The sequence below is a fragment of the Corythoichthys intestinalis genome, chromosome 9, assembly GCF_030265065.1.
Source record: "Corythoichthys intestinalis isolate RoL2023-P3 chromosome 9, ASM3026506v1, whole genome shotgun sequence".
Classification (NCBI taxonomy): Eukaryota; Metazoa; Chordata; class Actinopteri; order Syngnathiformes; family Syngnathidae; genus Corythoichthys; species Corythoichthys intestinalis.
In genome coordinates this window covers 40,140,499-40,156,102 of record NC_080403.1, presented here as the reverse complement: position 1 = coordinate 40,156,102, position 15,604 = coordinate 40,140,499, and the positions used below count along the sequence as shown (strand labels likewise).

Genomic DNA, 15,604 nt, shown 5'->3' with positions numbered 1-15,604 from the left:
ACTTACCGTTCACTAAAGCAGCCGTCCTGTTAATTTGCAAAGAAGAAAAGGAGTCGTCCCGATAATTTGCGATGAAGAATGAAGCGACATCACGACGACTGTAGTGACAAATATTCCACACCAGCCCATGTCGCGATTTGCGCGTGCGCAAGAGGTCTGGGCTAATTGGTTTACTTTTCGGCCCCACTTTACTAACTTTCCACGAGCTCTGCGGTGATTGGCTTATTTCTTCCCTAACTTTCCGGGAACTCAGCGCCGATTGGCTTATTTTGGGCAATGCAGCAGTCTCTGTTGAGCCAATCGCGGCCTGAGTGGGTGGGTTTATTTATCGGCCTTTGTGTCGTCGCTTCATCGCAAGTTGTCAGAGCTGCTTTAGGGAACGGTAAATTTGAAAATATTTTGCTCTGTTAACAGATACATATGTAATGTGTACTGGTATACTCATTAATGAACTCGTTCATTAGAAATATTGAGTCTCATCATATCTATAACATACATATCCGTTTGGTTTAGAGGGCCAAACGGTTTAGCTAAAATACGCTATCATAATCCTTGCTTAACTTGACGTTATTACTTTGATGAATTCATTCTAAGTATTACTATATGTGTATTAACTAGGTGGTTGTGGTTGGGCCTGCTACTGTCAAGCGAGTTTGGGTAAAATGTTGCCTATTTGAACATTCTTTGACGGCTGAGTATAAAAGGAGAAATATAATTTAAGTGTTTTGATTTATGATTTCAAAGAATATCTATAAATGTTTATGGTTGTTTCTTTTAGAATATGTATGCATACCCCGTTTTGCACCAAACTCCTCAGGGTCAACTCAACCGACTGAGGAGGCAAAAAGGAGCGAGGTTGCGGTGGCAGAGAGAGCCAGAGATTATGTCCGAGGCTACTGCCTTTGTGAGACAGAATGGAAGGGATCCTCGTGACCACTTCCTGGTTCAGGCTCACTGCAGAATCCAGTTTGGTCAAAACCAGGGCTAGAGGTACAGGTGGTTATAATAGCAATTATAAAAATAATTAAGTAAATTTCACAGCATGAAAAAGGAAAAACTGGAGGATGCGGGCATCGATCCCGCTACCTCTCGCATGCTAAGCGAGCGCTCTACCATCTGAGCTAATCCCCCGTTAGAGCTAATGGGGAATTGTTTGTACTATTTATAACTGAAAAAGGAGAAAGCCTGTCGATTTCTAGTTATTTTACGTTTCTTTTATTTTCTGTCATTTCACTATGGACTAAGGGTAGGAGATGGATAAGAATTGCATTTAAAAAAAAAAAAAAACTTACTTTTTGTGAAGACGGAACAAATTCTTGTTCGTTTTTCTAAACGAGCCCGTTTAATGAGTGGACGGAAGCGTCCAAAAGCAGACGGAATGCTTTGCTTGCTTTAGCAAATCTGTCAGTTTTACATTGTTCTTGGTATTCCTTGTTTAAATTTGATAAGGTACGTTTTTACATATCTTAAGAAATAGATTGACGACCCCTCCCCCCCCCTTTTGTATTATTACACGGTTGTAGCGTTAGCGTCAGCGTAAATGAGAGGGAACGAATTCAAAGTGACACCGCCATTGTTTTTGGTTTTTTACTTTTAAAATATGCGATGCATTATATTATATTTAATTATATTGGTTGTGATACATGATATACGCCTATATTCATATCTTTTTAAGGGATGTAAACACATATCCAGCTTGTAAACGCGCAGAACGCTGGTAATTCCGGTTTGTTTCCTATCATTCTGAACTCAAGTCCGAATTTACTGAGTACCACGCCTCACTGGTGCTTTATTGACAGCTAATAAACACTGCATCAAAGCGGGGGGTGTATCGACAATATTCCTTGTGTACGTGCTGAAAGTGAATAAAACATCCTTGTAGTAAACTGTTGTTATGTGTCCTATTTAGTTTTACACCTCGAGATGGACCACAATCCTGGGACAAAAGACGCCATGGACCGGACCGACTTGGTTTCTGAGGATGGAAAGAACAGCAAGTCTGTCCTTTGTCAGCGATGCGGATCTAAGGTGCTGTCCCCGGGAATGGCTGTGTTAGCAGAGAAAGAGGTAACCTGGAATGGTTCTACAACGATGAGATGCAAAATCATCATAAAATGGCCAACCTTTGGGGTCAGAATAGAACTCATAAAGTCCAGAACTATTATAGCAATCAGCTTGGTTTGCACTCATGTGTAAGACGCAAACAAAAGGCACATTTACTTAAAATTTTCTTCATAATTGGCCTTCCTGTATGAAGTTCGCGTGTTCTCCCATGCTTGCCAGGTTATTCTTTGGGCTATAAAGTCTTGCATTTTTAGTAGGGTTATGGTTGCTTGTTTGTATGTGCCCCACGACACCGCCTCCTTCATAAAGTCCGCTGGGAGAGAAAAACCTTTTAAAATAGTTTTGGGAAAACAGGATGCCGTTGCCCTGTTTGGAAAACTTATGGTGCAAGATATCCTCCAATTTAATTTTCAAAAAATTATATAATTACTTTAAATAAATGTAGATGTCATTCATATGGGAATAATGTCCTTAAAGGGTATTAAAACACTAAGGGGCTGTGAGATATCAATAGAACCGTTATGTGGCAATATAACAAATATTAATAAAGTTAACAAAAAAATAAATCACATTCATGAGCAATTATCGAAAATAGATCGAAAATGACGAACATTTCCGAAAGTATTCCGGAAACAGCCGAATGAGGCGGAGACGTCATAACAAGGAAATAAAAGGTCGAGGCAGGTGCCATCGTTTTTTTATTGATGAGAGAGTTGAGTTTGTGTTTTATCAAAAAAAATCGCTAAAATGGTTCAAACTTGTCATGCTATGTGGTGTACAAATAGCCATTTGTCGCAATGTAGTACCCATGAGTTCCCGAACGCGAGAAAAAGAGCTGGACTACGCAGACAATGAGTAAAGTTTGTCAGTTCTAAGAGGGATAATTTTGCACACCCAGCCTCCGGCACGGTTTTGTGTGGTGCGCATTTTACACCTGAAAGCCATACGAACTATGGACAAATGAAATCAGGTTTTGCTAAGAAATTGCTGCTGAAAGCAGATGCGGTGCCCACCTAAATGTCCCGAGATATCAAGAAAGAGGACGATGACTGGCTCTGATGAGACCACCCCACCACCCCAGGCAAAGCAAAGGAGGGAAATGGCCAGAGTGAGTACTCTTTTATAATAAAAAAAACATATCACGCATTGGATATAGGACTGGACACATGTATAAATTATCGCTCGTAAAATATATAGAACAAATCCTCTAATCCCATTCATATTTGTGTCGGTTGGCAGAGCAAAAACCAATGATAGCACAATAAATGATAATTATTCTATACATTACTTTATTTTGCGGTCATGGTGTATCAGCTTTACAAAAAGAAATGCAAAACAAACAATTCGGTGTTTCCCACACGATCTGTTGTTGCCGGTGTTTCATCAGTGTGATTGCTCCCCTCAATGATCCTTTCATTAGGCCACATTGGCGTTCGTTTGGGCTCAAATTGATAACCCAAAACACCAAAGAAAGGTTCATAACTCTCCTCGTCACCATTAGAAGAATGTTCGTTACGTCGGATTCGTCGCTGCAACTAGAAACAAAATTGTCCGCCATCATCGCCGCCATTCAGTAGTAAGCACTGAGCCGGTTGTTTCCTTGTAGTGACGTCACGCACACAATATGCTAGATTTCCAGGATCTCGGGGGCGGGTCCTTTTAGCTTGACAATCGATCCAAATTTCTATCATTTTCTTGGTGTTGCGATGTGTGTAATTACACGAAGTGGCATGATATGAATCCAAAAGGCATGCGTTTATGGATAAATGATGGAATATTAGCATTTCCCCAGGTGTTATCATACCCTTTAAGGCAGAACTTGTATTTGCAGTTGTAAAATGTTAAAACTAGGGCTGTCAAACGATTACAATTTTTAATCGAGTTAAATACAGCTTCAAAATTAATGACTCGTAATTAATCGCAATTCGAACCATCTATAAAATATGCCATATTTTTCTGTAAATTATTGTTGGAATGGAAAGATCAGACACAAGACAGATATATACATTCAACATACGGTACATAAGTACTGTATTTGTTTATTATAACAATAAAGCAACAAGATGGCATTAACATTATTAACATTATCTTGAAGCGATCCATGGATAGAAAGACTTGTAGTTCTTATAAGATAAATGTTAGTACAAGTTATAGAAATTTTATATTAAAAGCCCTCGTAATGTTTTCGTTTTAATAAAATTTGTAAAATATTCAATCAAAAAATAAACTAGTAGCTCGCCATGCTCATTCATGGTGCTGAAAGCCATACAATCAGTTGCACCCAAGCGCCAGCAGAGGGCGACAAAACGCCAAAAAACACAAGTAACATGTGGACATTAAACTGTGCTGTCATTTTAATCTGTTTGAGCGGGGCATGTGCATTAAATGCGTCAAATATTTTAACGTGATTAATTTAAAAAATTAATTACCGCCCGTTAGCGCGATAATTTTGACAGCCCTAGTTAAAACTAATTATTGTACTATTTTTGCAGTATTGTGTAAATGCAGTGTTACCAAATAAAGATTGAAAATTGGGTACTTGTGCGTTTCTTTACCTATAAAAAAAATGTTGGAACTTTTAAATAAAATTTAAATAATCTTTTTTTTTTTTTTATGAAGTCGCAGTCATATAGAAGAACTGATTTCCTTCCCATATATAGTCCACTCCAATCCTGGATTAAAACAAGTTCAAAATTAATTACGTCTACCCGGCTCGCTCTCCAAATGTCTCGCCAGTGAAGAGAATTAAGCACACCTGAAAAGCACGCATGCCCTAAACTAGGGCTGCAGCTATCATTTATTTAAGTAATCGATTAACGTATTGATTAGTTAGTTTGAATCATCGAGGAATCGGATTACAAACATTTCATGCATTGCAGAATACATTTTAGGAGATGTGAAACAAAGAAACAAATGTTTATGCTTGCAATAATATTTATTTTGGCTTGCTTAAATTGCAGTTTCAAAACTGCATTAAATGCAAATACAATACAAAATACCTGTGAGTTTCTTCAAATGATGTAGAATTATACTTTCATTTCATATTTCAATAAATGCATTTAAAAATAATAAAAATAGCCTCAAACGGTATAAAGACTAATGAAATGCAGTCCTAAGTACAACAAACAACAATTGGTTAACTTGCATATCAAAAGTCCGCTAGCTTAAATGCTATAAAATGCAAAGTTTTTTTTCCTCTTAACAAATTGTTCAAACACATATTCATACAAAAAACTGCTTAATATAGTTCTAAACCAAATAACAAATGCATAAACTAACATATTAGCTCAAACAAAAACTTCAGTGGGTTTCAGTGTTGTTAATAACGGCGTTACAATATAACGGCATTACTAACGGCGTTATTTTTTTCAGTAGTGGGTAATCTAATTAATTACTTTTCTCATCTTGGCAACGCTGTTACCGTTACTGAGGACGGAAAGGCATGCGTTACTATGCGTTACTATATTGGTCGAAAAGTCTGAGGGAGACGGACTCACCGAGACAACAGAGCAGAGCAGGAGTAGGGAGGAGGCAAGAAAGTTGTGACGCCGAGCAAACGCGATGCTAGGTAGCTCCAATAATACATGTTGTAGCCGATAGCCTACAAACTACGCCCGCATGTTATGGTAGATATGGTAGACATGGTAGATATCACATATACTGTACACAGATATAACTAGATGCAAAATGACAGACATGGCACTAAATGAGTTTGTAGACAGCCGCCATCTTAAAGCAGTAGACTTTTTAGGACGGCTCTGTTGTAGAGAACCTTCCTAGCGAACCTAAGTAACTTTTAATCTAAAATACTTCTAAATCGGCAAAATCTTGACTTGAATCTATCTTTAAATGATGAAACAGTTTTAAAACTTTCATATGTCGAAAGTAGAGAGAAGGGAACTAATGCAATAATGGGAGCAATTTTAACAACTTTTAACAGTTGATTCAGGGTAAAGGGTAAATTAGGGTAAAGAATTGGGCTCGGGCCAATTGTACTAAAAACCTTCACAAAAAACTTCACATAGTGTGGCCAATGTTTTTTTTTTTTTTTTAGAGGGGAAAAAAAAAAAAGTAATTATCACCAATTACTTTGCCAAGTAACTAATTACCCTTACATTCAGGTAATTGAGTTACTAACGCAATTACTTTTTGGGAGAGGTAATTTGTAACTATAATTACTTTTTTTCAGTAAGATTAACAACACTGGTGGGTTTTAACAGAGAGCAGTTGGATTCAGCCATGTTAGATGATTTATGTCATATTCATTGTTGCCACTAGAGGGTAGTATAACTACCCAACTCAATAAAACTAAAGGCAAACACTTTTAAAATAAAGTTACAACACAGCTCTAATTGAATGAATCCTCAAAGCAGCAAAATTTGATTTGAGGCTTTTTTCCTTATCTAATTACTCGAGTTAATCAATTAATTGTTGCAGCACTACTCTCAACTTCCTAGCTCGATCCAAATCATTAATCTAATTGATCAGCCCTGAGACCAAAAAAGATTAAAAATCAGGCTCAGATGGCCTACAATATATACCTACCGAATTCACGAATAATGGAGGAGTAGCAATTTTAGTTAGTGTTTTCCCCAAGAACAAAAACAAGAAAGCGAGCAGTCTAAAAAAAAAACGGGTGGGTTCTGATTTTGTCATGAATGTTGTAAAAACTCTCCCAAACAAACATTGTGGCGAAGAAAAGTTTAAATCTGCAACAATTTGATAGTTATCAGCTAAAGCTGGAACGGGAGCGTCATGACCTGCTTGAAAAACAATGGGTTCACATGCTTCAGTTTACAGTCCTCAGATAACAAATTAAAAATCTCACTGTAGTCAAAGCATTACTCAGCACCTCAAGGCCATTCGCCCATAGGGCAATATGAGATTGAGTTAAAAGACCATGGCAAAATTTAGGTGAAAAGGAGTCGTAGGTAAAGAATGTAATCACAAACACAACCAACATTTCATTATATTTAAACCCTCTTTTTTTGTGTAAAATCCATAGCCATTAGGGGTGTGACAAAGTATCGACATTGTGATATAAACAGTGGTACTTCGACATACGATCGCTTCGAAACACGATCTTTTCAACATCCGACGTAAAATTTGACTCGCCATTTGTTTCTACATCCAACGACACGCTGTAAATATGATGATCTATGACAGCGCCGCAGTTTCTTTGTTTTCCCACAAGACTGACGCACGGCAGATTTTCTTGTGAGAGAAATCAACATGGGTTCCAACAATGTTAGTGCAGGTGGTGAAAAGAAAGGGAAAAGGTGATGCTTACCATTGACATGTAGATAGATTAGATCGTAGAAAAATATGAGCGTGGGGTGTGCATCCATGATATGGCTCAACAATACAACCGTAGACGGTCCATGGTCTCGGTGGTCCTCCTCCGTTTGCCAGTTTTTATAAGTTAAGGTGCCAATTATTTTTGTGGTAACATCGCCAAAGAAATCGCGAGCTTTGTCAGGCTTATAATCATTTATTCCATCAACTTGTGCAACACAACACACCTACTGTCCCCCACAACAAGTAAACAAAATGAAAGTAAAAAGGCTCACTGTCAAGTCAGCTACGCGATGCGTTCAGGTACACCACACAAACACATTCGCCATATTAGAATCCGATTTGTTACATTATTGCAGGTAGTATTATTACTATAATTATTATTCCGATTTTTATTCATAATTTGCTCCTTGTAATTGATATTTACAATAACAACATCAGTATTTATTAAGCGTTTAGTTTAGGTTTTCGGGCTGTGGAACAAATTAATGGAATTGTAATGTATTTTTATGGGGAAAATCCTGCTCGACATACGATCATTTCGACTGAACAAACAAGGTCCTAGAACGAATTAGTTTCGTATGTAGAGGTCATGATACTTTGCATCCCAAAAGGTTATCGATATGCTCATGCAAATACCGGTCATCGACGTATCGTTTTAAAAAGATGACAATCTTCCACCATCATAGTGTCGCAGTTAACTCAATGGCTACCATTGAGGGTGCTCGACGCCCAATCCATTAAAATCGAGAGGGGCGCATGAACGTTCGTTCGAAACCAGAACATTCAAAGTCATTCTTTCCGATTTTCGGGACATTTACAGGTCACTTTCTGTTCATTTTAGGGCATTTACAGGTCATTTCCCGTTGACTTTGAGTCACTGCCTGTTCATTCCTGGGTCACTTCCTGTTCTGTAACCCAAAATCAACAGGAAGTGACCCATAAAAAGGGCGCATGAACGTTTGTTCGTTCTAAACCAGAGCATTTACGGTCACTCCTTTCAATTTTCGGGGCATTTACAGGTCACTTTCTGATCATTTTAGGGCATTAACAGGTCACTTCCTGTTCTGTAACCCAAAATCAACAGGAAATGACTAAAAATCATAAACGGATTTTAAGGGGGGTCCAGGGTCCCTGGTGGCCGAAAAATGTCATTGCATGAAATTCACTTTCCTATACAGTGCCCTCCATAATTATTGGCACCCGTGGTTAATATGTGTTTTTTAGCTTTTAATATTTTTTTTTTATTCAAATAATATGGGACCTTAATGGAAAAAAGAGAAAAATCCAACCTTCAATACAAGTGCATTTATTCAGTGGGGAAAAAATCCCACATAAAAAAAAAATTTTTTGACATCAAATAATGTGTGTCACAATTATTAGCACCCCTAGTGTTAATACTTTGTACAACCCCCTTTTGCCAACAAAACAAGGTCAGGGGACTGAGATGGCCGTGGGAGGGGCTCGATTTTGTGTCGAGTGAACCATTTCTGTGTAGATTTTGCCATATGTTTAGGGTCATTGGCTTGCTGAAAGACCCAGTGATGACCCATCTTCAGCTTTCGGGCAGAAGGCAATAGATTTTGATTAAAAATATCCTGGTATTTCAAAGCATTCATAATGCCATGCATCCTAATAAGGTTCCCAGGGCCGTTGGAAGCGAAACAGCCCCACAGCATCACTGACCCACCCCATACTTCACAGTGGGTATGAGGTGCTTTTCAGCATGCGCATCTTTCGTGGCACGCCAGACCCACTTAGAGTGTTGCCAAAAAGCTCAATCATGGTCTCATCTGACCAAAGCACACGGTCCCAGTTGAAGCCCCAAGACCACTTGGCGAACTCCAGACGTTTGCGTTTATGATTGTGAGTGAGGAAAGGTTTTCTCCGTTCATGCCTCCCAAACTGCTTGTTGGCGTGTAGACAGTACCTCATACCCACTGTGAAGTATGGTGGTTGGTCAGTGATGCTGTGGGGCTGTTTCTCTTCCAAAGGCCCTAGGAACCTTGTTAGGGTGCATGGCATCATGAATGCTTTGAAATACCAGGACATTTTAAATCATAATCTGTTGCCCTCTGCCCGAAAGCTGAAGATGGTTCGTCACTGGGTCTGTCAGCAAGACAATGACCCTAAACATATGTCCAAATCTACACAGAAATGGTTCACCAGACACAAAATCAAGCTCCTCCCGTGGCCATCACAGTCCCCAGACCTTGTTTTGTTGGCAAAAGGGGGTTGTACAAAGTATTAACACCAGGGGTGCTAATAATTGTGACACACATTATTTGATGTCCAATAATTATTTCTTTATGTGGGATTTTTTCCCCACTGAATAAATGCACCTGTATTGAAGGTTGGATTTTTCTCTTTTTTTTCCATTAAGGTCCCATATTATTTGAATAAAAAAATTAATATATTAGAAGCTAAAAAACACATCTTAACCAGGGGTGCCAATAATTATGGAGGGCACTGTATATATAAAGGTTGTAAAGCAATAAAACTGCAAGAAAAATGAATGAAATTAACAAAAAAATAATTATTATAATTTGTCAAAATTATTTTTCGAACAGATCATGTGACGAGCACCTTAGACGGTCATTTGCTTTGCATAAATTTTTCAACAACAACAAAAAACAATGGAGGGCAATTTTATTTTTCAAATGTTTTTTTCTTTGATTGAAAAGATTTTTTTAATTGAAGCAACTTTTTTGGGGATTGAGTGATTTAGACACAAATGTGCTACCCATAATATGGCCCAAAAACAAAAAGGATTGCTTCAATCAAAGAAAACTTTTTCAATGAAAAATGAAGCGTTCAAATGCAAATTTTTCAATCTCAATTTTTTTTTCGCATTCAAAAATGCTTTCTATGATTGAAATTTTTCATTTTTTGATTGACGTGATTTTTCTTTTTGAAAATATATATTTTTTTGAAGCAACGTATTTTTTGATTGAATAATAAAGACAAAAACATCCTAGCCAAAATGTGGCCCAAACACAAATCAACATTACTTCAATCAAAAAAGTTGCTTCAGTCAAAAAAAAAAAAACTTGACGCCAATAGAAAAAAAAAATCCAAGAAAAATAGCTTTCACATGTTTTTTTTTTTTTTAACTTCCAAATTTATTTTTGCATTCAAACACATTTTTTTTAATTGAGGCAACTTTTTTTGGGGGGCGGGGGGGATTGAAAATATATATTTTGATTGAAGCAACTTTTTTTTTATTGAATAATAAAGACACAAATCTACCTCCATATGGCACTGTCCAGGGGATACTATTTTTGACTGGGGTAACTACATTGGCACAACACCGGCGGGCGTACCATAATCAATGGATGACGATCTTGGCGAAAATATTGCCTTAAGCAGCCTGATTTAGAATTCCCCTCAAGAATGATGGAAAACAAAAAAAACGTTCATTGTCAACTTATTATTATAAATATTCTTGTAAGTTAATTTTATTGCTGACACTGCGTTTTGGGGTCATCAGCATGTTGTGCCCCCCCTGACCCAAAAGTCAAACTCCGTCTATGCTAAAAATCAACAGGTAAGGACCTGACATGGCCCAAAATGACCTCGTTCCGATGCATTGGCTGCAATTGACGGCCATGGAAGTGGGAGGGGTTCATTCGCTGCCACCCTCCCAGTTCAAATGGATTGAACGTCTACGAGTGATAAACTTACAGCAGTAGGATATAGCTTGTTTTTCTGTTTATTAATTGTTTTGTAGAATGATTTCCTGACCAATGTATCGATAATCATTGTATCACCATTTAGTGAGATCATCGTTATCGTGAGCTTTGTATCGTATATCCTATCGCATCGTGAGTTACCAAGAGGTTCCTGCCCCTAATAGCCATAGTATTTAAAATAAGATTTGTAGCAAATCGGTGACAAGGTGATGTCCATAGAGAATTTTTCCATAGAGAGCTATTTTTTTAATTCATTTATTTATTTGTTTGTTTGTTTGTCATTTCAGTTTATCCTACCGTCCATGCGGAAAAAAAGCAGCATCGGCGCCACAGAGGGCTCAGTGGACAGGGACACAGTAACAGCCCACTGGTTAGTGGGGGATATGTTCGATTTTGAGAATGTAGGCTTCACTAACGATGTGGGGAGAATCAAGTATCTCATCTGTGCAGACTGTGAGATCGGACCAATCGGCTGGCACTGTTTGGATGACAAGATCGGTTACTATGTTGCTTTAGACAGAGTGAACCATGCTTAATTTTAAAGCTTAACAAATCATGAAATGGTGAAATAGATGAATGCGAGCTGGCTTTTAATGAATTTACTTTAAGTGCTGACCCGGAAAGGCACCCATGAAATTCGTGCTGTACATGTCAATACTGTTTTCACTTACTACACAGACAGTAGTATCATTATTGTGCTTTAATAAAAATGATCACTTTCTCAAATTTAAAAGGATTTTCTGTGTGGGACCTTACGGTCAAGCTCACTTAAATTAATAAAGTCGCACACTGAACCATGTCCCCTTGCATAAAATCATTATATCAAATGTAAGAGGGCAGATTATTTCATTCTGCACTTGGTGTTGTTATATTATGCAAGTGGTCATGATGTTGTGGGTTGTTGTTGCAGTGTTGATTGCCATTTCTAGCCATGGTTGGGTAGGAATATAAATATTTGAAACTACAACCACATTAATAAACAACATGGAGGGAAAAAAAGTGAGTTAAAATGTTTTTTTTATTGTCTATGTAAAAATATGTATATAGCCCCTGTATCATATTGGTTACAGGCATAGACTTCACAATGATATTGACGGGACACGGGGTGGGGGGGCCGATTAATAGGGAGCCTGCATTGTTGGCGTGGCAGTCAAAGCTGACAGAGTGGAATCACAGACAAACTTTTTTCATTGAAAATTCTTGTGAATAAATGCTTCTTAAATCCCTGAATTTATTATAGCTATGGAAGTAAAACGGTCTTGATTCTTGGTTGAAAGCACACAAAAAAAATGCAATTAGCATTTATTTTACGTAAATATGTCGAAGTATGATGCTAGTCTGTTAGTCAATGTGGCGGCTGCCATTTATATACAGAGCTTTTCCGGTGAAGATTCTTGTGAATAAATGCTTAATTCCCCAAATTCTTTATAGATATGGACGTAAAACAGTCTCGATTCTTGGTTAAAATTAAAAAAAAAACGTGCAGTTAGCAATTATTTTACATAAATATGTCGAAGAATGATGCTAGTCTGTTAATCAATGTGGCGGCCGCCATATGTAAACAGAGCTTTTCCAATGAAGATTCTTGTGAATAAATGCTTAATTCCCCAAATTCTTTATAGATATGGACGTAAAACAGTCTCGATTCTTGGTTAAAATAAAAAATAAAAAAAAGTGCAGTTAGCAATTATTTTACGTAAATATGTCGAAGAATGATGCTAGTCTGTTAGTCAATGTGGCGGCCCCCTTATGTAAACAGAGCTTTTCCAGTGAAAATTCTTGTGAATAAATGCTTAAATCCCTAAATTCTTTATAGATATGGACGTAAAACAGTCTCTATTCTCGGTTAAAAGCAAAAAAACGTGCAGTTAGCAATTATTTTACATAAATATGTCGAAGAATGATGCTAGTCTGTTAGTCAATTTGCCGGACGCCATATGTAAACAGAGCTTTTCCGGTGAAGATTCTTGTGAATAAATGCTTAACTCCCCGAATTCTTTATAGATATGGACGTAAAACAGTCTCGATTCTTGGTTAAAAGCAAAAAAATGTGCAGTTAGCATTTATTTTACGTAAATATGTTGAAGTACAATGCTAGTCTGTTAGTCAATGTGGCGGCCGCCTTATGTAAACAGAGCTTTTCCAGTGAAAATTCTTGTGAATAAATGCTTAAATCCCTAAATTCTTTATAGATATGGACGTAAAACAGTCTCTATTCTCGGTTAAAAGCAAAAAAACGCACAGTTAGCAATTATTTTACATAAATATGTCGAAGAATGATGCTAGTCTGTTAGTCAATGTGGCGGCCGCCTTATGTAAACAGAGCTTTTCCGGTGAAGATTCTTGTGAATAAATGCTTAACTCCCCGAATTCTTTATAGATATGGACGTAAAACAGTCTCGATTCTTGGTTAAAAGCAAAAAAATGTGCAGTTAGCATTTATTTTACGTAAATATGTTGAAGTACAATGCTAGTCTGTTAGTCAATGTGGCGGCCGCCTTATGTAAACAGAGCTTTTCCAGTGAAAATTCTTGTGAATAAATGCTTAAATCCCTAAATTCTTTATAGATATGGACGTAAAACAGTCTCTATTCTCGGTTAAAAGCAAAAAAACGTGCAGTTAGCAATTATTTTACATAAATATGTCGAAGAATGATGCTAGTCTGTTAGTCAATGTGGCGGCCGCCTTATGTAAACAGAGCTTTTCCGGTGAAAATTCTTGTGAATAAATGCTTAACTCCCCAAATTCTTTATAGATATGGACGTAAAACAGTCTCGATTCTTGGTTAAAAGCAAAAAAATGTGCAGTTAGCATTTATTTTACGTAAATATGTTGAAGTACAATGCTAGTCTGTTAGTCAATGTGGCGGCCGCCTTATGTAAACAGAGCTTTTCCAGTGAAAATTCTTGTGAATAAATGCTTAATTCCCCAAATTCTTTATAAATATGGACATAAATCAGTCTCGATTCTTGGTTAAAAGCAAAAAACGTGCAGTTAGCATTTATTTTACGTAAATATGTCGAAGTACGATGCTACTCTGTCAGTCAATGTGGCGACCGCCATTTGTAAACACAGAGCTTTTCTGGTGAAGATTTTTGTGAATAAATGCTTAAATCCCTTAATTCTTTATAGATATGGACGTAAAACAGTCTCGATTCTTGGTTAAAAGCAAAAAAAAAAAAAAAAAAAAAGGTGCAGTAAGGATTTATTTTACGTTAATATGTTGAAGTGCAATGCTAGTCTGTTAGTCAATGTGGCGGCAGCCTTACAACTCACTTTTTACGTTGAAAATTCTTGTGAAAAACGAAAAATATAATTACCTTGAATCCTTGAACAAATCACTGCTGAGACAATCCTTCCTGTTTGTATGCGGTACAGCTTTCATACTTTCTCAACATAAATCCGGCATTGGATTGCTACATGTTTCGCTGCGACTGACTGCGAATAACTAAAGCAGATTGTGGGATGGCCCCCTACTTGAAGGCGTGGCGCAGTGAAGGTCGAATCTGACCTGTCACTATCGTTATGAAGTCTATGTTACGGGGTCACTAAATGTCAGAAAATGTATAATGTGTGCGTGTGTTGGTGGGGCATGTTTTGTTTGTGATGTTAGATGAAAGTAAACTGTAAACCACTTGTGATCGTCATCATTGACATCGCCATGTTATACACATGTAACCCACTGTATATCTATTGTCATAGCTGTACGTGTAACCTTTCAACTTGTGATCATATTTGTCGCTTGTTCGCTTTGATGCTGTTATCAAAAGGTTAGTTCACGCCCTTTTGGCTAAAATCCACCAATCGGGGAGAAGACGACGATGCTTTTGTGCAACAGTTGACCAACAGGCAACGGATAAAATGAAACAATTGATGGATACAATACGGGATTTGATTTTAATTAAATATGTTTCAATCCAAAATGACAAGATTTTAAAAAACAGGCCTACCAAACCTACCAACCATATACTATACCTACCAAACACGCCGAATAATACAAAAGCATTCATGTATCTGGTTGTCAGTATTTCAACATATTTCTCTAATATTTATATTACTGTAATAGGTATGAATGGCCTCCATGTCTTGATAAAACATTTGGCATTCAAATATTAAAAGAAACAGCTGAACTATGATTCGTATCTATCCAATCAGGGGTCTCCTTTAGACCATTTAAAAACAAAGATCCGGTTGTGGCGGATTGATATATAAAGTGAGTTCGATTTTGAAATTGCATAGTGTTTCCATTATTATGTCCAGCCGGGCGGAGTTAAACAGCTCCAGCACTTGCTCGTGAAACAGAGAATCGGTCATGTCTCATGGTGTATAAATCAAACATACACAACAAGGGAGTAATCGCCTGTACGTTTTCCATGGCCCTGTTGTAGGCAAACCACGGAACTAATAATCCTTAAATAGAAATTAAATGGTTAAACTTAGCTAAAGTTAATATCGTACGGTATTGAAATAACCAAGTAGCGTATAAAGTGTACAACTTAACCCGCACAGCACAATCGATTTTATATTTTATATTATTGAATAAAAAACATAT

General features: G+C 37.3%; 1 protein-coding gene and 1 non-coding gene across 5 annotated transcripts; one reads left to right on the top strand and one right to left on the bottom strand.

Moving 5' to 3' along the window:
* The first annotated feature begins 339 nt into the window (after positions 1-339).
* On the top strand, positions 340-15,531 carry rabif (RAB interacting factor). 4 transcript variants are annotated; one of them, XM_057845690.1, is made up of 4 exons: positions 340-382; positions 818-996; positions 1,910-2,067; positions 11,339-15,531. In XM_057845690.1, the coding sequence occupies exons 2-4, from the start codon at positions 915-917 to the stop codon at positions 11,585-11,587; spliced, it is 489 nt and encodes a 162-aa protein (XP_057701673.1). In that variant the 5' UTR covers positions 340-382; positions 818-914; the 3' UTR covers positions 11,588-15,531. The 4 variants fall into 4 exon arrangements, with proteins under 4 accessions (XP_057701673.1, XP_057701672.1, XP_057701674.1 ...); XM_057845689.1 differs by lacking the exon at positions 340-382 and adding an exon at positions 621-657; XM_057845691.1 differs by lacking the exon at positions 340-382 and adding an exon at positions 625-657 and having other exon boundaries at positions 818-990.
* Positions 1,059-1,131, bottom strand: trnaa-agc (transfer RNA alanine (anticodon AGC)). Its single transcript has one exon. It is a non-coding gene; the product is annotated as a tRNA-Ala (tRNA).
* Positions 15,532-15,604: the final 73 nt, after the last annotated feature.